Source organism: Lagopus leucura, unplaced genomic scaffold, assembly GCF_019238085.1.
Source record: "Lagopus leucura isolate 7727_CA_CO unplaced genomic scaffold, USGS_WTPT01 Super-Scaffold_100091, whole genome shotgun sequence".
In the NCBI taxonomy this organism is placed as follows: domain Eukaryota; kingdom Metazoa; phylum Chordata; class Aves; order Galliformes; family Phasianidae; genus Lagopus; species Lagopus leucura.
The window spans coordinates 325,197-346,880 of NW_024962320.1; the positions used below are offsets into that span (position 1 = coordinate 325,197).

General features: G+C 51.4%; 1 protein-coding gene across 1 annotated transcript in view; it reads right to left on the reverse strand.

Moving 5' to 3' along the window:
* Positions 1-21,684, reverse strand: part of ADAMTS10 (ADAM metallopeptidase with thrombospondin type 1 motif 10) — a 47,525-nt gene that overhangs the window by 4,494 nt on the left and 21,347 nt on the right. Inside the window, exons 5-20 of the mRNA XM_042887525.1 lie at positions 20,556-20,773; positions 19,250-19,333; positions 18,642-18,787; positions 15,931-15,974; positions 14,564-14,669; positions 14,282-14,428; positions 12,459-12,600; positions 9,657-9,764; positions 8,113-8,258; positions 7,786-7,849; positions 6,993-7,095; positions 3,546-3,679; positions 3,114-3,237; positions 2,668-2,748; positions 976-1,139; positions 436-562 (exon numbers count right to left, since the gene is read on the reverse strand). Coding sequence (XP_042743459.1) covers positions 436-562; positions 976-1,139; positions 2,668-2,748; positions 3,114-3,237; positions 3,546-3,679; positions 6,993-7,095; positions 7,786-7,849; positions 8,113-8,258; positions 9,657-9,764; positions 12,459-12,600; positions 14,282-14,428; positions 14,564-14,669; positions 15,931-15,974; positions 18,642-18,787; positions 19,250-19,333; positions 20,556-20,773 — 1,938 coding nt within the window. The remainder of the gene's footprint in view (positions 1-435; positions 563-975; positions 1,140-2,667; positions 2,749-3,113; positions 3,238-3,545; positions 3,680-6,992; positions 7,096-7,785; positions 7,850-8,112; positions 8,259-9,656; positions 9,765-12,458; positions 12,601-14,281; positions 14,429-14,563; positions 14,670-15,930; positions 15,975-18,641; positions 18,788-19,249; positions 19,334-20,555; positions 20,774-21,684) is intronic.

The window sequence follows — 21,684 nt, forward strand, 5'->3', positions numbered from 1 at the left end:
TGTGGAGGAGGTTGGAACTAAATAATCTTTATGGTCCGTTTCAACCTAAGCCATTCCGCTCTTCTATGATATTGCCCTCGAAAAATATCCTAAACTTTGTCTTTTGACACCTCTCAGGAAGAACTAGTGGGCACAGCTGGCAGAGGAGATGGAAACATCAGCCTCAGTTGGTGTCTAACAAACAAGAGCAGGTCAGGGGCCCTAGCTTTAAGCAGGAAACATTATTAGGCTTTGCTTTTCAAGGGCTCTCCATTCTCACTCTCATCCAGGCTCTCCATAGCCACTGAAACGGACTACACGACTTTCAGAGGTCCCTTCCAACTCAAATGATTCTACAATAAGACCTGATGCAACCCCTTGTGTCAGCCCTCATGGGAAGCAGCCCAAGGGATCCAGGGGAAAGCTTCCCTCTGCTGACACCAGGTCAAACCTCACCTCCTGCACACAGCACTGAGCACTTGGTCCACGGGGTGTAGTGCCATGAGTACTGGTTGGATGCATCTCTGCTGATGGGAGCATTGAACTTGTACCGGATCCCCTGCAGCTCTGTCCTCACGAGGACCTGTGGAGAACACATCAGTGCCACAGAATCAAGCATGGCTGTGGTTGTTCTGATGGTGCCCCTAAACCCCAGTGTCTTGTCTGGAATTCAGGGCGGCTGAAGTCTCTTCCCTTCCCTCTTTCAGCCCCTTCCATCATGGACATAGCAGCCACCAGAGGTGACATTGGAACAGGCATGAAGGTGACATAATCAGAGAACAAGATCCTGTGCACTCTCAAAATGAGTATTTCCATATCTTGGCAGATTAAGGGATGGAGACCTGAGAATTTAGTGCAATTTACCTTTGATCCCTGCACCCCTTTTACACCGAGCAGCAAGGACAGGGGCTGGTTATCTCTAATTCCAATGTAGACACCCCAAAGTCCCTTTAGACGAGGTCTGGTGGGGGCACAAAGGAATGTGCTTTTACCAACCATGACAAAGAGGGTGACATTGGTGGGCCCCAGGGCCTCCAGGGACTCAGGCTCGTCTGGGGATCTCCTGTAGTGGAAGGTGGTGCCCGCGATGTCGAAGCGTCGTGGTGGGTCGATGGAGAGCTTCCCATTGATGTAGTAGTCACCAGCATCACCTCTCAATGCTGCCAGGACAGGGGAGCCAGAGTCAGCAGGAAGGCAAAGCACATGCCCACATTAACAGAGGAGAGGAGAGGAGAGGAGAGGAGAGGAGAGGAGAGGAGAGGAGAGGAGAGGAGAGGAGAGGAGAGGAGAGGAGAGGAGAGGATTAAACTTGGAAAAGACCACTAAGATTACCCAGTCCAACAACCAACCACCACCAAGCCCACTAACCATTTTCCTCAATGCCACATCTCCATGGTTCTTGAACATCTCCAGGGATGGTGACCCCAACACTCTACGGAGCACCTTGTTCCAATGCCTGCCCACTCTTTCAGAGAAGAAATTGTTCCTAACATCCAACCTGAAACTCTCTTGGTGCAACTTAAGGCCATCATCTCTTGTCCTACATGTACCCATATCCACATGCACCCAACATCCAACATCTCATCTGCCTGGCTCAGAGCATTGTTATGTGGGAGGATAAATATACTCAGCCTCATTTTCCACAGTGGGAACAGGTGGGATCATAGAATCATTAAGGTTAGAAAACACCTCTATGATCATCTGGTCCAGCCATCAAATGATGCTGCAGGGAGCTGGACCAGCTGTTCGGGGCAGTGATGGGACACATGGCAGTGGAACAAGTTGCAGCCAAGAAGGCAGGCTCAAATCCAGCTGTGCACACTGGGTCAGGGCTGCTGGAGAAGGCAAGTAGCCCGGCTGCGATTGCTTATGAGAGGCGCTAGAGGGAGACCGGCACTCGCCCACATTCCCATGCTCTGCCTCCGACACATCTGCGTCCACATCTGCCTCACCCCTGCCCTCACCGCTGGCACTGTCATCAGGGACAGAGAGGAAGTTCTGTAGTACTGAGGATAAAGGATGCTCCCTCTCTTCCCACCTGGGGTGCATGGACAGTCCTCGGTGGCAGCAGCAGAGAGACATGAGCTTGGGCTGTGCCTCCAGTGCACAGAAATCCAGCTTGAATGAACACGAGGTGTCCTCAATTTACCTGGAGCATCTCTGAGCCAAGAGAACTGTCCTGGGAGGCACAGCCAGGGGACCCCACGGCCACCTTCCCCTGACCCAGCTTCAGGAGAGCTGCTGGGGGGAACTCAAGCACCTTGCCCACCCTTCTTTGATCGACGCACATCACACAAAGGACAGAAAGGGAAGACAAGGGGAAAGAAAAAAGCCCATTGCAAAAAAAGCGAGCTGGAGCCTGGCTGGAAAATGAAGCCTGAGGAAAATATGAGAAGGCCTATTTTTAATCCCCAGCCCAACATGCTGGCAGCAGGGGGAACGCCAAGGAGCCCCAGGCAGTGCCAAGTGGGGTGCAGGGTTTGCTCAGTGTTATGCTGCTGTGTGGTGAGCACAGGATGGTGGCAGAGCTGCAGAGAGCTGTGGCTGAGTCAGGACAAGAATCCCTGCTAGCAAACTCCACTGCTCTCCTATGCCCATGCACCAAGCCAGGACCTCTGCTAATGACAGGGCTAAGGGCTGGCCAAGCAGAGTCCGGTTGGGATTTCAGCATCTCCCAGCCCTCCTCACCTAGGTAGTTGATGGAGAGGTTCAGCTCCCGAATGTCGATGTGGACGGAGCCCTTGGGGATCTGGATCACCTCCTCGTAACCTGCAAGACACCATGGGGTGGTGAGCAGGGGGCTAACCCACAGCCAGCCCCATCCCATCAGCAGTGCATGTCACCTGTTACCTGGGGATTAAAACTCAAAATGAGATGGTGGCAGAGCAGAGGTCCTTATTTAGCCACCTTCTGCAATTAAACAGAACGCGAAGGGGGGCAGGAACTTGGAGCCAGGCACCTGGGTGCCAACTGTCATCAGAGGGGAGCAATGCACTCCCTGATTTCAGCCCTTCCCACTGTTTCCCTGGGGCGTCCTTCCCTGTCCCATGTGTCCCCAGGTGCTGGTGTCACCAACATGGCCATGGTGAGCCACGGGACCCCAGGGTGGGTGATGCTGGCTGCCTGCTCCCTACCTCCCTCTGGCAGTGACTGGTTGAAGATGCCCTCAATGGTCTCACAGGAGCTGCCATCTCCCCCACACACACGGCACTTGTCTTCCTTGGCGTCAGAGCCCAGGACACGGTCACAGCCCACATGCTGGAAAAGGAGCAGTGCGATATTAGCCATCCTGGTGGGGCCCTGAAGCCCACTCCCAAACTTAATCATGCTATGAATCTATTATTCAATCCTTTAACATCCCCCAGCTTGGATAGGTAGTGGGGGTTGCAGCGATCCAGATGCAGACCTTGCTCTTGGCTTTGTTGAACCACATGAGGTTCTCCTGGGGGCACTGCTCGAGCCTGCCCAGGTCTCTCTGGATGGCATCGTGTCCTTTGGGCATGCCACCACACCACAGTGTCATCAGTAACCATGCTGGCCCTGCCCTCACACTAAGCCTGTCCCACCTTGCATTCCCCATTGACGCAGATGTCGTTGGAGTCCTGCCGGCACGGCGTCCCATCCACCACAGCTGCAGCTCTCTCCGTGTAGAAGTTGAAGCCCTCGGCCAGGCAGTTGAGGGAACAGGCTTTCACCCCTCCTAGGAAAGATGCTGAGGTTTAAATGATGTCAAAGGAGAGAAAGAAAAGATGCAGAGAGGCAGACCTTGCCCTCGGCCTCCTCATGGCCTCATCCTGCTTGTCACCCGGGTGCTCAGGATGACATCCCTGCCATGCAGAGGGACCCACAGCAATACCTAGACATTGTATGGACCAGTAGCAAGGTGAGACCCCCCTGAACTGGACACCAAAACATGGTGATACACTTATCTTCCTGCCCATCCTAGGAAACATGGGCAGTATGTGACAGGGAAGGAAACAAACTGACCTGCTCTTATGTGGTGTCAGTCACTTCTGGGTCACCTGGCACGTTGCAAAGGCTATTGAGACCCTTGAGTCCATTTTACAGACAGGAAAGATGAGGCAGCAGCTCATAAGCAATTTGTCCAGGATCACCCCAAAGGCTGGAACTGAACAGCCTATGTCCACCCTTAGTTCCAGACCATATGGCCAGAGGAAGCTTTTGTTTCTGTTCAGAACTGATGGGAACTGAGCCCTTCCCAGCAAAGAAAACTACAGCAAGATGAGGAGGAGGGGGAAGGATGCTCAAGTTAGAGGTGGGCACCAGCTAAGGAAGAAGAAGGCTGGGTCTGTGGATATTGCCTTATGGTGCTTGGGAACAGGACTTGTTAGGGAGGAAAGAAGCTGGGAGCAGAGAACTGAGCAGAGAAACTTCCTCTGTGCTATCTTTAGATTTTACTGAACTGGCCAAAGAGGACCCCAGCAGAGAGAAGCATCCCCAGATCTTGGCAGTTTGCTCCTGAAGGCACTGGAGGCGATCATGAGCTGCCTGCCAGAGCTGGGAAGCCCCTACATTGCAGCAACCGAAATCTTCTAAATCTGCAAATCGTTATTACACATCAAAGGGGCAGATGGAGGGGAGGGGTGGCCCAGCTGTGCCTGGGAGCACCAAAACGCAGCTGGGGGGGGGGGGGGGGAGAGTACACAGGGGGGAGGGAGGAGCAGGAGCAGACAGGAGAGGGGAATTCAGCTGCTTGCAGGCATGCTGTGGAGCAGGATGCCTGGGCAATCCCCTGGAGAAGGTGCTCCATTGGCCCTCCCTATGGAAAACCAACTTCTGCTGCACCCTTGCAGCACCAGAGCCACCACGGAAGACAGTGAAAGTGTGACCCAGAAAACTCACAGAACTCAGTGCTCAGTGGAATGAGCAGTCCATGGTCCGTAAGAGCGGGATCTGCTGTGGGTACCGACCTTTACCTGCTGTGCTGTGCCTCCAAGGATATTTTGTTCCTCCTGCCTGCTCTGTCCCATAGTGGAATTAAAGCGCATTACAGTTTCTGATGAGCAATCTCCTGTTTTCTGCAAGCCCCTGCTCCTCGCCAGCCCTCTCCCAACCCTGTAAGCCATTCCTCCCTCCCTTGGCTCTTGCATCCGCCAAGAGCAAAATGAATAACTAAGCAAATAAAACAAAATAAACAAACAATTAAAGCCGCATTCCATGAGGTATCTGCTGACTGCTGAGCTCTGAAAGGCTGAGCTCAGCACTTCTCGCTGGGGCTGCCTTTCGTTCCTGGGGTCTGAGCTGCAGCACTGTCATAAATCACCACCAGGAAAGCACCGTGTGGCCCCATGGAGAACTCAACCTCAGTCCACAGTGTCTCTGTGGCTGACACCAGGCTTCAGTGGGTGGCTTGGTCCCATCCCAAAATGCCCATGGGACTGGTGCCCTGTGTGCCTGGGATGTTTCTCATCCAGGAAGGGACATCACTGTGAGCCTGATGGGTGAATGGCATCCTCACACTACTGTGTGTTTCAGCAGCAGGGTGGCTGCAGGGTGCAGTGGCTGAGCTCAGCTGGGGAAGAGGCTCAGCCAGAGTGGTGAATGTTTCCTGGTATATGGACATATGCTCCAAAACATCCTGCAGAACAGCGATGTTACCAGCAGAAGGGCAGGTGAGTGTCTGTGCTGCCACATCACTCACACTTGGGCAAAGAATTTGTTGGGGTAGGGGACAGGAATGACCCCCTTAGTGCCACCGTGATCCCAGCTCATCCAAGGGCCCAGCATGAGCAGCCCATGCTGTTCACATCAGTAGAAGATGCTTGGTGCTGGGTCCCAGAAACAAGGAACACACCACTTCCAGTCCCTTACTTGTAATGCCTGCATTTCCTTTCCTGCACCCCTGCATGGGAAGACAGTGTTATCCTCTGATACCAAATAGTAAATGTGAAATAATGCAGCTCCTTGTGACCATCACCCAAAGCCAACCTGGAGATTTGACAGGAGGAACTCCCACATCCCTTCAAGACATGGCTGTGCCAACACTCACAGCCTCCCAGGAAGAGGACACATTTCATCACCTTATTTTATCGGAGGGGAAGCAGCGAGAGGAAGGGGCTAATTTGAAAGCCAAAGCAGAAATCATTTGGGGCCAGATTAAAATACAAAGGCTGATGTGCAACTGGGAAACCATCCCCTGGGTTCAGATCACTGGGGAAGAAAGAGGTCTGAGCAAGGGCGGCTCCAGCCGCAGGGTTATCTTCCACCTTGGCATCCACTGGGGTCTTTGTGTGACTGACTGCTTTGCAATTTTATTACATTTTTATTGATCCATCCCCTGCAGCCTCAGCACATCTGCTCCGACTGCAGGAGCCCTGCTGGGAGGTGTGCTTATTTACACAGCTGTGAAGGATTTCCCCAGTCAAGTTCATTAACTACAAGAAGGAGACGTGCTGTTCTTTCTCATTATTAAGAGATTTCTGCCACAGAGGCCTCCACCTACTCCCTCTCCTTGCTAGACAGGCAGGACACATGGGGACTGACCTTGGAAAGGGGGAATTCTGCAGGATCCCTAAGTTTGGATCCCTTCTGCTTGGGTAAGAGCTGAAGCTCTACCTGGTGGTGAAGGTAGAGCTCTCCCCTTTGTCTCCTTCATCATGTACCAGGGAGAGGGTCCTGAACTAAACAGAGTGGTACTTTGCATTGCTTTAGCAACTCATTTTTTTTGTCTCTGTATTTGTTCACTTGGTAATTGAGTCAGTCTCAAGGAAAGCAGCTTAACAGCTCCCATACTGCTGGTTCTACCAGAGGAAAGATGTTGAAGAGTAATTGCACAGAGCTGAGTGATGCAGGATGGGGGCATGACAGAACAGTCTGCTGAGCAGCCTAGCAACCTGCAGCACACAGCTTGCAGGACCTGTTCTCAAAGAGATGGTGACCTACTGCCCACTAGAGGACTTGGACCACAGCACCTGCCCTGGAAGAGGTGGGGGACCCAAAGCACCGCATGGCCCTGCTCCAGCCCTGGGATGCTCCAAGCAGCACTCACTCACCTCCCCGGTATGTCTTCCAGGTGTAGTACTTCCCTCGGAAGGGGACATTATCAAACTCAGCACACTGCAGCTCTCGGAAGTCCTGGGACCCTGGCGGGCAGTCCTGCAGCCACAGAGACGAGCACATAGGTGAAGCACTGCCTTACTGCTAGGGTGCTAGGTGGCTGCAGGTCCAGCAGTGATAGCACCAGTAATTTGAGATGGACACCAGCTCTGACCCCTGCCCAATGCTGTAGGATGGCAAAAGGCATCAGGGAAGCATCTTATTTCCTAACTACAAGCCCATGGACATTAAAGCTGTAATTTCCCAGTTTCAAAGCTGAATTATGTAACCCTGCAACACAGTTGTTTCTCTTTGTTCCCTCTGAGGTCTAACGCCCACCCCGGGGAAGCCAGGTGCTGTACTGGGGTTTTGGGAGACTGCTGGGCTTGCACTCACAGAGTGCAAAGCAACCGCTGCTGTGGTGGTGCTGAAAGCCTCTGATCTTTTCCTTGTTATCTTTTGGGGCCCCTTTTTGATGCCAAAGCCCCTTGAGCATGTAACACCAATCTGCCCTTTGAACCAGGTGGTGCAGACGTGCTCCGTCCTGCTTGGTTCTTCCCCACTGCCGCCAGCACAGCATGCTTCACCTCCCCCAGCCCCACAACCCAGCAGTCCCATGGCAGTGCCTAACAGCCCAGAGCCATGCAGAAGGCTCACTGCTGCCTCCATACTGCAGCACAGTGCTCTCTGCCCACGTCAAAGCTCTGTTGACCCCTTGGCATTCCTCTATGTCAGCCTGACGGTACTCACATCGGTGTTACAGGACCGATAGCGTTTCCGCTCCCCCAGGCAGTACTTCCCTCCAATTGTAGGCCTGGCAAACAGGGAATAAGAGGAAAAAAGCAGCTCAGGACAGCCAAGCCAGCATTGGTGGCAGACGGCTGCCCCAGGCCAGCATTGGTTGGACAGCATGGATACCTACGGGAACACCAAAGCTTCCACTACAAGGACAGGTTCTGGCTGGAGGAATTTGCATGCCTAACTACCAGCATGCAGTGGGACTGTCTGAGCAGCTGTCACCTTCCCCACTGACCCAAGCATCCAGGACAAGGCATGGCCACGTGCACGCACACCTACCGCGGGCTGTCGCAGTGCCGGATGGAGGAGGACACACCGCCGCCGCACGTCCTGCTGCACTCACCCCAGGATGACCAGGATCCCCAGGCACCGTCCACACCCTCCGGCCGGGTGCCAAAGGGCACACATTCCCTCTTGTAGCACCACTGGGGAGAGACAGAGCTTCAAAGACCTTGAGAACGACACGCTCTCCTTCTCCCAGATAGCTCCCTAGCCTCCTCTGGACACAGGAGGGCTGGGATCAGACTTGATCCCACGAAATTTGAATTCTAGGCTGTACTGGCCTCAGAGCCATGTTTGCCATCACATAGAGCACTCACTTTCCCTGGGCATCATTTAGTCTGAGTCACAGCATCACCATCTGTATGCGCTGTGTACTCGGAGATAGCAAGGGATGCTCATGCAAACTTGTCTATGAAATATTTCCCTTGGACCTGGAAAGGATCCTGCACCCCCTGGAGTCAACAGTGATGCAAGGAGCAGGATACTGCCAGACCCGCTGCTGTTCTCTGGGCACCATGCCAGACACAGCGTCTCAGGGGCTGAGATAATCCCAGGAAGGAAGAAACTGCTGTGTGCTCCTTCCAGGGGCTGATAACCCACCCTGGAGCTACTGGCACAGCTTCGCCCGGCTCCTTTCAAGCCAGGCTCTCTGCAGGCAGCACAGTCTGCAGGGAATAATAAACCTCCCAGGATGGCTGGCTGCTTACACGGCAGCACATTAGCAAAGGTGCAACCACATGCAGAGCACGCACAGCCCTTCTGGTGTCCCTGCATGGAAGCACAGGGACTGCTGGTGCAGGATGCACACTCTAGTCAGAAAATAATCAGTAGTAAGTGGGGGGAAACAGAAATATTTGAAAGTGACAGAAGCTAGTAGAAAATCACTAGGAGAAAAAGATTGCTCTTGTACATGGTGAATTTTGAGCAGCAGGGACGTTCAGCCCCAGGAGCTGCCTAATCCCTTTTGATCTAATTTCCAGTAAAGCTAAGAGAACTCTAAAGGAAAATGTGTTTCTCAAAGCCATCCTGCACACGAGCTTCTTCAGCTTCTTAAGGATCTGATTTTTTTCCTCAATTTCTTGGGAATTATTTTTCCTCTAGTGGAAAAACACGAGTCTGTTTTATGGTGGATGTCCCAGTCCTGATTCTCCATTGTCCCAAATATTGCACACAGGCTGCAAAGGCACTGGGAGTCATTAACGCTTTGCTTTAATAATTTCACACTCACTTTATGCTGGTGCAAATGAGGGTCAGAGGTGCAGGGATAGAAGAGAGATGAACAATTCTTAAGTCAAAACTCGCTTTCAAAATAAATGGCCATGGAAAATCCTATCTTCCCCTCTCAGCAGAGCATGAAAAATGGTCTGATATTTGAGTGTGCTCAGGGGTCCTGGTGGTCCTTGGCACAGCTGGGTTCCCATTGTGCAGGGAATGGTGGGTGCTCTTGTATCAGCTTTGCACTCCCCAGTAACCACAGTTGTCACTGGACAAGGGATTCACCCACCCACTGCCAACTCGCCTTGTGCCCTGGGCTTCCTTACCCCCTTCTCAATGGTGTTGGTTTGGCAGATGGTCCCCTCTGCAGCAGGGATGCTGTTGGTTATGCAGCGGTTGCTTTTACTCAGACACCATAACTCACTGCAGACCTCCTGGAAAGAGAAAGGGGAGAGAGGGGGAGGGAAGAAGAAAGAGACAAAGACACAGAGCCGAGGTCAGGATTCACCCCCTGCTGGGGCTGCAAGGCTGGGGCAATGCAGCAAGTCCCCTCCCCAGGGCTGGGGATGTTTCCTTTACTGGGTCTTCATTGCAGAGGCCAAGCACAAGGACCCATCCTGCAGCACCCATCATGAGCATCCCCCTGCCAGATGGGTCCAGGTTTGCTTCAGAGGGAAGCTAAGGCTGCTGGGAATGCAAGTGTAGCCCTTAAGGCCTCACATCACATCTGCTATCTTCTGCCAGCCTAACAGCCATGAAGGGAATACTCCTCTGGAGAGTTCAGAGCTGCTTTCAGAGCAGTCAAACCAATGCCAGATGCTGACAGAGCCCCTGAGCGGCTCAGAAGTTGGCATTTCTGCTTGCCTCTCTGCAAGGTTCTGGGTGCAGCTGGGTCCATGGAGCGGAAGGGGTTGGGAACTCCTGACAGGGGCTTTCCTGACCCATCCTGACTTCTCGGACAAAAAGCTTCCCTTGGTTGCTCCACTTGTCAATTCAAAACCCACCCAAACCGCAAGGCCATGGCAGACACCCTGCATATCCATTACAGCTGCAACATCAGGAAGTGCAGACCTGCTCTGCCCCTAACATCAGCCAGACTGGACTTCAACACCAGAAGACTGCAAAGCAACAGCTAAAAAGCAGAGCTGAGTCCCCTGCCACATTACTGCCCTGTTCCTACTCTTACTGAAGGAAGACTTTGGAAAACTCCCCATTTCACATAGATCTCCAGCACAGATGCAGTGACCATGTGGCTGCCAGCTGGGCAACTGGGAATCCTCAGAGCTGGCACCAAGAGGGGTGAAAATGTGAGCCTAGGGCTCCTGTGCCTCCCACTCTCGTTCCTGGGTTTGCAAGGATAGGGTGGCACTGGGTGACCCGGTGAGAATGTGCCAATAGACCTCAGTTCTTAGACACAATGGGGTTTCGGTTCCTAACTCTTAGCACAAAAGCACAGCTTTGATGAAGGAAAAGACAATCTCTCTCCCAACTTAAAAAGGCATTGACCCCTTCATTGGATCATAGAATCATTAAGATTGGAAAAGACCTCTAGATCATCAGTTTTAGTTGTCAACTCATCACCACCATCTGCAGTAACCATGTCCCTAAAATACATTGCACTCCCAGAGCTATTACAACTATTGGGAAATAGGAACTCTTGCAGTCCTACTGTGACACCAACAGAATGGACATCTTAGCTCCACCAGTCATATCTCTTCACCCCATCATCATCAAGCCTATTAATAATCTGCTTTGTGCTAGCATGGAGATGGAGAAAGCCAGAAAATAAAGGGATGCTGACATGCTTGCACCACTGCCCTGTGGTTTGTTTTTATGGGACATGGGATGGGTGGATGTACACATTTACCCAGATTTATGTGCACTCACTTGAGCTCCTATGCCCTTTGGGTTACTCCCAAACACGCATGAAGGGCTGGGCTGGAAGGGTCATCTCAAGGACATCTTGTGCTTTTGTGATCCTTGTGTATATACAGGAAGAGCCTGACCAAGTTAAAAATGAGCTGGGAAACAGGCATGTAAACGTGGAAAACTTCCATTCCACTGCCTCTGATTGAGATGAGGAAGGGCTCTGACTGCAGTCAGTAGTGCAACTTGGACTTTTCCTACTGCTGCATCCACTCTACTTTCAGGGCACTCTGGGAGAGCCAAACTCAGGTGCCTGTTCACCAAGATGAGCTAGTAAGATCATTGGGAGGAGGTTTAGCATCAAGCCATACTACACATTTGAACACTTAGAGTGATAAATTGGTTCATACTGGATTACTTCAATGGCAAACAGTGGGCTTGTTTGCTCATGGGGATGGGCAGTGGGGATGTTGCAAAAGAAACTAAATCTGATCTGATCTGTAGTGTCTTATCCTTCTCCAGCTTTTCAGGGCTTGGGCCAGGGTGGATACACACACACGTGTGTCCATCAGAAAACACAGATGCTCACTGGTGGATCCTCTGCTTTCTTGAGGGGAAGGTGTTCAACTAGCCTTTAAGTGTACACACCTTCCACTTGCCACTATGCTCAGTCGGCAGTGTTCTGTATGTTAAATACAGCAAAACGTCAGGCTGAGACCCAGGAATCTCCCGAAACAATCTTTTCTTTCAGTGGTTTCTTGTATTCAGATCCCAGGGGATGACAGTGCAGTGGGGATTTAGATGGGCAGCTCTCTGACACATCTACAGCACAATGCCCCATTTCCTTTGGAAGAGATAAGTTTCTCCTCCTAAGTTGGTCTGTGTAGCACAATGACTTCTAGTAAGAAGCACAAAAAGTACGGCTGTGTACTAAATCCCCAGTGACAGAGGAGTCTGGAAGTGGGGACTGCAGCTTGGGATACAATAGCAGCCCTTGGCATTCAACAGCAGCCAAGGCATAGGGCAAAGGCAAGAGATCCCATGGGATAATCTGATGGAAATTGGGCTGCAGCCAACCTCTGTGGATGTGAAATGACCTCCTCTGTCCTCTCCCAGGGAAGCAAGGTGGAAAGCTCACAGGGAACATGCAAGTGCCCCTCATTACAAGCAGGCTAGCAAAGCAGAGGAATGACCCCATGGATCTTTGCAGCCCCAATCCTCCACCCCCTGGGAACCGATAGTAAAGCAGGAAGGCTCTCTACCCCGTATTTACACTGGCGAGATTTAACTCCGTACTGGAAACGGCACTGCTCATCTGCATCGTAGGCCTGACCCGGAGCCACTGTGGGGTAGATAAAGTCTTGCTTGGGAGGAGCGTTGTTCAGGCATAATCCCATCCCAGAGCTGGAAACAAAGAGAGGAGAATCAGAGTTTGGAAAAGCTTTTGGGAATGCACTGCAGGGAAGGAGCAGCAGCACACCTGGCTCTGCTTGGGGCTCAGCTCACACACGCTTGGCTGCTTTGGGGGGATAATTTTACTGCCCTCTGGTAGGGAAACCTCTGAGCACAATCAGTGCTAAGAAAGCACTCTGAAATCTTGCTGTCTGCATCCTCTCTGAGTTGCTGAGTTTTGGGAAGCACTTTTGGCACATGCAGCTCTCAGAGTTTTAATCTCAATGTTTTGCAGGCTGCTGCCAGCCCCTGGCTGTCCTGCTTAAGTCCAGGTACAGCAAACCCCATTTGGCACGACATGGGTGGGTGCAAGAACCCTGTTCTGCTCGCAGAAGCAGGGGTTGGTGGTACTTCTGCCCTCCCACCATGTGGCTGCATAGCTGTGGCTGCTGGTGCTGAGCAACGAGAGCCCCTGCTCTCCAAGCTCGTCCTTCTGCATGCCAGAACTTTGGAGGAACATCCAAAATTTGCAAGAAACACGCCTTTCCCTCCCTCTTGCTCACCGCTCAGAGCCCTCCTTAAATCAGAGCCCCTGTCACCACTCCCCTGGCCCCATGTCCTGGGGTCTCATTCACACCACAACTCTGGCATGGATGGGGCTCTCCAGGCTGTGATTTCCCATGGGGGCTGCCACAGATTTGCTGCTGTCCATGCTGAGACCTCAGGGTCACACAAGGACAACGGCCGCGATGTTTTCCTGACGTTCCTCATGCCTTGCCGTGCATCCAGGGGTCAAGGGCGAGGAGGGCAGATTTTGCTGTGGCCAAACATGAGCTGCGTGATGTGGAATGTGGTGATAAGCCATGCTGCTATGGCCAAGCTCTGTGGGATGGAGGGCAGCCCCTTGGGATGTCTGCCTTCGTGTTACAATGGCAGCATCACAGCTTTGGTCTGTGACCCTAAATGTCTGGTATTCAGACTGGCTCAAGCTTGCTCCTGCCACGATGATCTTACACACTGGCTTCTCTCATTTGTAATTTAAGTACTGCCCAGTCCTTCCATTAGGCAGTGCCTGTATCCTCCCACAGACCTCAGCAAAATAGATCCCAACTGCTTGGTTTTTGAGAAAAGCCCTGTGGAAGGCCTGAACTCACAGCAAAAGCCCACAACAAAAGGTAACAATATCAAAACTCGGGGACTTAGGAGCCTAAATCCCTTCTCCTGGATCCTAAAGGTGCTTTGGAAAAAAAACACCTAAGTTGCTCATTCATCTCTAAACTCTCCTCCTCGGTGTCTGCAGAAGCTGCTTATGGGTGCAGCCCCAGCTCTGTCTCAGATCCTCCTTCCCCACCTTCCCTATGATTCTCAGCTGAACTTCAGCAACGTCTGAACGCCCCCAGAAGCTATAGATTTATGTGTGAAGTTTCTGGAAGTGTGGAAGCTAATTAAAGGTCTTACAGATGCAGGATAAATAGAGTTAGCATCTTTAGCAGGAATGCCTAAAGGAAGGAAGGAAAGTGCATGCCTCTTGGGATGGGAAGGGGTGCTGGGAGACAAGACAGTAGGTGCATGGGCTGTGTGCTTTGCGGGCTTTTCTTTGGCTTCACCCACTCCTCACAAGGGATTGTGAGAGTCTGGAGGTGTGTACTGGTTGTGAGGTAGAAAGGAGGGCAAGATGACATGGATTCCTTACTCCAGAAAGCTGGTGATATAATCCCTGCTGCATGTAGACCATACGAAGGGGTTGGTTTTCATGGTGATGTGAGCAGCCATCAGCTTGGCCGTTTCTTGCCCACGGGAGCCACAGCTGTTTCCAACCCCATCATGATTCATGCCAAACCTAGAAAGCCATACCAAAGTATTAGAGAGATGATAACCATAAGAAGGGTTTTGCAGCTCCTGTTGGCAGGAACAGACCAACAGGAACCTTTCTCCCCGCTGGCTGCCCATGGGGACTCCTTGGCATGGTACTCACGTGTGGCCAATCTCATGGGCAATGGTGAAGGCTGTGGCCAGGCCAATGTCCTCATTGATGCTGCAGCTTCGTTCTCGTTCACACATGCCACCCACTGGGGCCAGGCCTAGGCAGATGGAGCAGTCACATAGAATAGAATATCCCTGGTTGGAAGGGATGGGGCATGGGTTGCACTGAGGGACATAGGGCCAGTACCAAGCAGCTGAGACAGGCATGGGTTATACTGGGGGACCTAATGGAGCACTTCATGCTCACTAACACTGAACACAGCCTTCTTAATAGCAAGTTTTTTCTTACTGGTTTCACTGGCTATTGGTACGAAGACACGGGTTTTATGGATTGGGGTACAGGGACACTCAATACTGTCAGCTATTTTGACAACAGCAGACTAAGAAATACTGACGATGGGTCAAAACCCACTGAATTTCATATCTAGAAGTCCTTGTCACAGCAACAGCACTGCTGATGGGAGAACAGGTCACTTTACCAGGGGGCTGGAATCAACCACACCAGCACTTGGTCACTCAAACCCTATCAGGGCAGCCTGGACAACCAAATAGCCTAGGATCCAGCCTGACCACCTGCATCTGGTCCTGGCTGACACCCACCATAACAGGAAATCCATCCTGACTCTCTCCAAAGGGCTGGAGAAAGGAGAAATCTCACTGGGATTTGGGCAGCAGACTCCTCTGACTTTCTGCCACCCACTTACCCAGTGCCACAGGCTCTGCCCCACTGCTAAAGGCTGAGAAAGGGACAAACTCAGTTCTAGGAATGGGCCAAGCCACCACCACCCTCCCAGGCACCTCATCCACAGCCACATCAGGTCAGAGATCCACCAAATTTTCCTTTTTAACTGCAGTGATTCACAGCAATAATCCTTCCCTGACTGCTTAGTCTAGACCAGGGCAAGACAAATTAGGAGCTACAGCCAGAGAGAGCGGCAGGGTCTGTCTGCGTCTAGCAGTTTAAATAAAGAACTCCCTTTACAGTCATCACAAAAAAGTCTTATTTCTCTCTGCTAAGCCAGGAATACTCCACTAGGCTATGGACCAGCCCTAGATGCAAGCGGTTCTTAATCATCAGGCTGGACCTGACCCAGGGATATAACAGAGAAGCGTTCCAGAGCCCATCTGTCCTCTGGGTTGCTGCTTTTAGTGTTTACAGAAGTAAGGAGGCTACACAGTCTGGCGGGCTGGAAATCATGGGCCTGTTTCTGGCTTTGCTGCTGGCATTCAAGGGAGCATTGGGCGAGCGCTTCCCCTTTGCTTGCTCATTAGGAAACACGGATGGGGCAGCCCTTCTGTACCATGCTCTCAAAGATGTACATGCTGGTTTGGACAGCCTACAAGCAAAATCCTACGTACCCAGTGTGCCACAGGGCTTATTCTTGTAGATGCAAATGTCGTATCTGCAAAGAGAAGGAGAAGGCGGCATTAAGAACATGCATGATGTCGGCAACTCCAAAATCTTCTGCGAACACTTCTCAATTTTACCAATGATTCACGTACAAAACAGCTCACACAACAGTTCTGGCATAGAGAGTACAGACTGCAACAGGTAAGAGATGCCTCAGATCCATATTTTGCAATACTCCCAGGCTGAGATGCACTGTGTTCTTTTAAGGATAGCTCTGACGTATGGGTCACTTAACTACTGAACAACACTGGATGGGGTCAGAGGTGGGGTTTTGATGAAACACAGTGAGCCAGCAGCCCTGAAGCCTTGTGGGTTTGGCTGGATGGCCCAGTGCTGCTAATGAGCATCCAGCACACTGCCGTGAGCCAGCCACTTCCCTTTGGGGAGGATCAGGCTCATGGAACTGCCTTGACTGATGAGGACTTTGTGTCTGCACACTCAGATCTGTTGCATTAAATCCTATCAATCGAACACGCAACTTTATTTTTTTAAACAACATACATTTCAGCTTGAAATTGTTTCACTTCAAAATTCACTTTAGTTTCATTATAATGCTAATGTGATTTTTTTTAATGATTTTTTTTTTTCTCAGCTTCGTTCTTCACTGAGAATTTTCCAAACAAATTCAGTATGGGTTGATTCAAAATGATTCTTTCCTCTGTCCCTGGCCTGGACTTTTAGCCATTGCATCAAGGAATCGACTGCACATCATTAGCTGCAAATGAGGAAAAGCTAAATGAGGACAGCAAAGTACGATTTCCTCCCAGCTGAAAGGCATCCTTGCAATGGGACACTGGCAGCACCTCCAGAAGATGGAGCATAGGCCAGAGAGTGAATATTGTTGTTTACGTGTAGAGACGAGCTGCATGCCCTCCCTTCCTCTGTTTACATTTCTTCTCCACGTTCTGCTCTTTGTATGGAGGGGAGACTCAAATATTTGGGTTTTTGCAAAGCTTTGGCAACACTAAGTTTAAACCTACACAGGGAACAGCTGGGTGGTGGGTGCTGCTCCTTGGCCATGAGGTGCATTGCAACCCAAGTGTGATTTGGGTGCATGACACTGAAGGCACTGTCTGTGATGTGACTTTGGGGACTCCTGAATGGGCAGTTGACCTTCTGACACCACTCCTGATTGACTCAGGGGAATGAAAGCAGGAAGGAAGCAAACTGGCAGCACACAGGGGGTTAATTGCAGCATGTTCCTGGTGATGGCTCCTGTCCCTTTGGCCCCCGGTGCTCTCTCAAAGTGTCCGAAGCTCTCACCTCCGGCAGGAAGCCAAACAAGTGAAAAACATTTGTTGCTTTGTTTCGAGCGGATCCGTGAAAGCCTTCGGAGGCTCCGTTTCGACACGTCTCCACGAGAGCAAAAAGCCCACAGCTCAGCAAGATGTTATCAGGAATTTATGAGCAACACAGCCGGATGTGCTGGTGCTGTCCAAGCTGGGCGGCGAGTGGCTGAGGGTTAGCTCAAACATCTGGTGTGAGGCTGAAGAATTCGGAGTCTGTGCTCATGTCCCACATGTGTGGAGGAAAAGCAGATGCTACAGCTCTGGGAGGATGAGATTAGGGTCAAGGGGGTGCTCTGTTTGCTCCCCCTGAGAGCTGTATAGGCTCATGGGATGCACGTGGATCCACCACTTAATAGGGAAAAAAAAAAGTGCGACTAAATCTTATAGGGTCCCTGCCCCACCAGCCAAGCAGTGGCTCTCTGGTGCCCAGGGTGCAGGCAGTGCCTGGCTGCTGAGAGCTGCTTTTTGGCATCCTCCATCCTCACAGCTGTCCTCTCCATGGCCTCCATTCTTTCAGTTTTCCTGTCAGCATTCTCTGTGCTTCCTTTCATACCCTCTGCTGTTCCAGGATCAGGCACACAGTTATTTCAGTGGGGATTATTTGTGCCATGTGAAGGTTCAGATGCTTTCTTTCAGCTTGGGAGTGGCCTAATTCACCATCCAGCTTAACTTCACAGAATCACAGAGTTGAAAAGGATCTTTAAAGGCCATCTGGTTCAACTCCTCTGCAGTGAGCACAGACACTTACAGCTCAATCAAAGCCTGATCCAGCCTGACCTTGAGAGTTTCCATGGATGGACCCAGGCCATTTGTACAGGAGTGGGGACAGGCAGGCACCTCTAGGACTGTTCTTCTTAGATGAGATGAAGTCACTTCAAGGGAGATTTACCAGCTACAAAGGAGAGAGCTCAGTCCTACATGTAGGCATGCAACATGGGGGAAATCAGATCCTATGTTGGCTGGAGACCCTCTGCCATTGTCATGATGCTCGAGTCACACTCATTTTTCCTTCTTCATCTTCCACAGAGGAAGCAGGTTGGGCTCTCTGTCTCAGTAGGTTGCTGAAGTCCAAGGACTGCAATGCGCCCTGCTGTACATCCTGCTCTATGGACATGCTGGTGCACAAATACCCATGGCTGCAAACTAAGCTGTTTGTGAGCACGACGACATGGAGAGAAGACATCGGAGGATGGATGATGGTTATCTGAACTGCAGTAATCTGCACTGCTGTGGCAGAACAGGCAGGCAGCTGGGCTGAAGGGTCAGCCACTGCCAAGCCAGCTTGTTGGGGAATGAATGGAAGGATGTCTTGGATGAATCACATGGATGGAGGTGGAAGAGAGCGCTGCCAAGGTTGGGAGCTTCCTTACCTGGTGATCAGTACTGCGGTGTCGTGGTTAGCTATGCCATTCTCAGGGATAGCATTCCCATTGCCATTCCTGTTCACAATGGATTTCTGCCATTTGCAGAAGCTGTCCAGGGATTTGCCAGCGTGGTGGTTAATCTCCAGTGTGGGCTGGAATAGAAGCAATATAACAGCATGTTCCCAGAGAAGCTCTGATGTGAAGGAACTGATGATTTCCATGCCAGCAGAACACTGAAACCAGTACAGACACCCACCCCCCCTCAGAGACACCAAGAGGAAGCACGACTTCTTAGAATCATAGAATCATGAAGACTGGAAAAGACGTCTAAGACCATCAGGTCCAACGATCAACCCATCCCCACCATGCCCCCTAAACCATGTCCCCTTCAGGGTTATTAAAACTACTTAAGTCTCTTAAAAGCCACCTTCTCCTCAGAGTCCCATCTTCTCACAGCTTGAAACCAGTTCCCAGCTGCCTTTCGGAGCACATGGTGCACCCAGAAGAGTGCATGGGGTGGGGGGATTTCCCAGGGTAACATCCAGAGGGAGCACACAGCTCCCCAGAGGGAGTGCAGCAGCACAATGCAAGCAGCTCAGCAAAGCCCAGCTTACCTGATCCTCAGTGAGGAGAATCAGTCGAGTCACCAGGATATTGACAATATTGCCCAGACTCGAGTCCTGGAAAAGTTTGGCAACCTGACCTCCAAGAAACAAGAAAAGACGAGTCTTAAAAATGAGCTCGGTAGCAGAGTGATGGGGTAGGCAGCTGGAAGATGGGCACATGTTGGGCACCCATATGCAAAAACAGCATTGCTGAAGGGTGTAAATACAATCCTAAAGGAAGTAGAAATCAGAATGAGACTCCACGTTACTATTTGGATTGCAAAACCTCCTATAACTTGTTCAGACCTTGGTGTCTCCTTCTGGAGAGGTTTGAATGGTGAAGATGGAAACCTGCAGCACCTATACCTTGCTCCCTAGGTTGTGGAAGCCCTGTGGCTCTGGCATTATGCAGCCTTAGGGATGGAGCTTTGCTGGCTGCCTGTCAGCAGGGAACGAGACAGCATCTCTCAGAAATCTGCTGCCACACGGTGGGTGTTTTACAGCAGATGAAATAGTTTGAAACTGTATTGTTTTCAAATCTGGCATCTGCTTTAGAAATGCAAACAGAGCAAGCCATGAAAAGAGATCCTACAGAGGACAGGACAAAGAACTATCACAAGAGAGGCTTTCATAGGTTTGATGGATAACCTCCAAACTCATCTCACCTCACAGGAGGACTCAGCATGACCAGTCAAAGCTGTTAATGCATCTAGCCTGGCATCCTGCTGCCAGCGATGACCTCAACATGATGCTGCAGAGGAAGCTCCTCTGCGGTAACCCAGAGACACAGGCAGAGCTGTATGGAAGATCAGGGGGTACGTCTCCCTACCCCTCACACTGATCAGCCCCAGGCGTGAGAGCTGACTGTCCTTATGCTTTCCCATGTGTCTCTCAGCTTGGCTGGCTCCATTTGCATTGCTAATTTGAGATGAGAGATGCTGTTCAAAGAAAGGGCTTTGTTCTCCCAGTCTAGATCTGGCCTAGTGTGGTCACAGAGGCCAGAGTTTAGCTCTCCTGAAGTGCCTCCCAATGTACAACACACAGTCCCTGCAGGCTTAGGAGTATCACTGTTCTGGGACAGTGGCAGCATGTCAGGATTGTTGCCCGGGAAGGAGCACTACAATCTTGGAACAGATCTCACTTCCCCACTGTGCTCCCTCCATACCACTCATCATCTCACAGGAAAAGCATGTCTCACCCTTTGCCAAACCCAGACATGTGGGGTTCAGAACAAGCTTTACTCAGCTTTCTCTCTGCTGCTGGGTACGCAAGCCTCTGGGCTCCCCAAGCTCCATGATGTGGTTATAACACTTACAATATTCATGATGGCCAGGATGTACTGCTCTATGTCCCGCCGGCCGTGGTACCCCACCATCATTTTGTCAGCCACCACGAGGGTCTCCACGTAGCGCTCTGTGCTGACGGATCTCTTCAGCGGCAGCTGGCCTCGCTGGCTGTGGTTGCCTGATGGCTTCAGTGGGGACGGCTTCAATGTCCTCAGCCACCAGTGCCTCCCCTTCCAGGGCTTCTCATCTGTAGAGGAAAGAAATTTGGTTGCTGCAAAATCACAGAGGTGAGTGGTGGATAGCTTGGTTTTGGAGCTGGGAAGGAAAGGCATTGCAAGGCTCTGTATGTACAGCACGTGGACACAGCATACACCCAGCCCTGTTCTTGTGCTGAGGATTCCCAGGGGCTCTGCTGGCATCCTGCTGCCCTCCTGCCTGTGCCCACCCTGCCGCAGGCAGCACCTCCACTGCTGCTCTACGGCAGGGCCCTGCCCTTGGCTCCGTCATGGGGAAGAGCTGTGTGGATTTAGAAACTACACAGACATAATCTGACAATAAAGCCACTGCAGATCATTTCCTCTTTCCTTTTCCTGCCAGGACCTGAATTTAGGACTTGGCTTTTCCTCCGCAGACATGGCTGCAGCCTCCAAAGCAGCAGCAGGTTTGTAGGATTGAGCTCCAGGCTTCAAGTGCTGCTGACCTGACTGCAGAGATGTCCCCAGCGGGGTTTGTCTGCTCTGCCCCATGGCTTGAATCCCACTGTTGGGCAGGAGAGCTGTCTGGGGCTTACAGCACTACTGTGCAGTGGGGAGAGAGCTGGCTGCAACCTCCTCTGCTCTGATGCTGGATTGCACTGTACTTGGAGAGCCTGGGTGCCACAGGGGCCAGGGGCTTCACCCAGGCTCTGGGACTGAATTCTGGCAAGGATGAGAAGGACACAGGCATGCGGGGAAGAGGCTGAGCATTTGTGAATTATGATTTCTCAATCCTAAATTGGCCAAATCTGGGAGGATTTTTGTAAGAACAATAAGAGAGAATTTTTTCTCAATTCCACCCTCTACTTACAAATCCAAAGGCCCTGCTGTGAAGAAGAGAGCACAAGAGTATTCCAAAGACCAGGCTACCAGAAATGCTTAGCATGGGCAAAAGTAAATACAT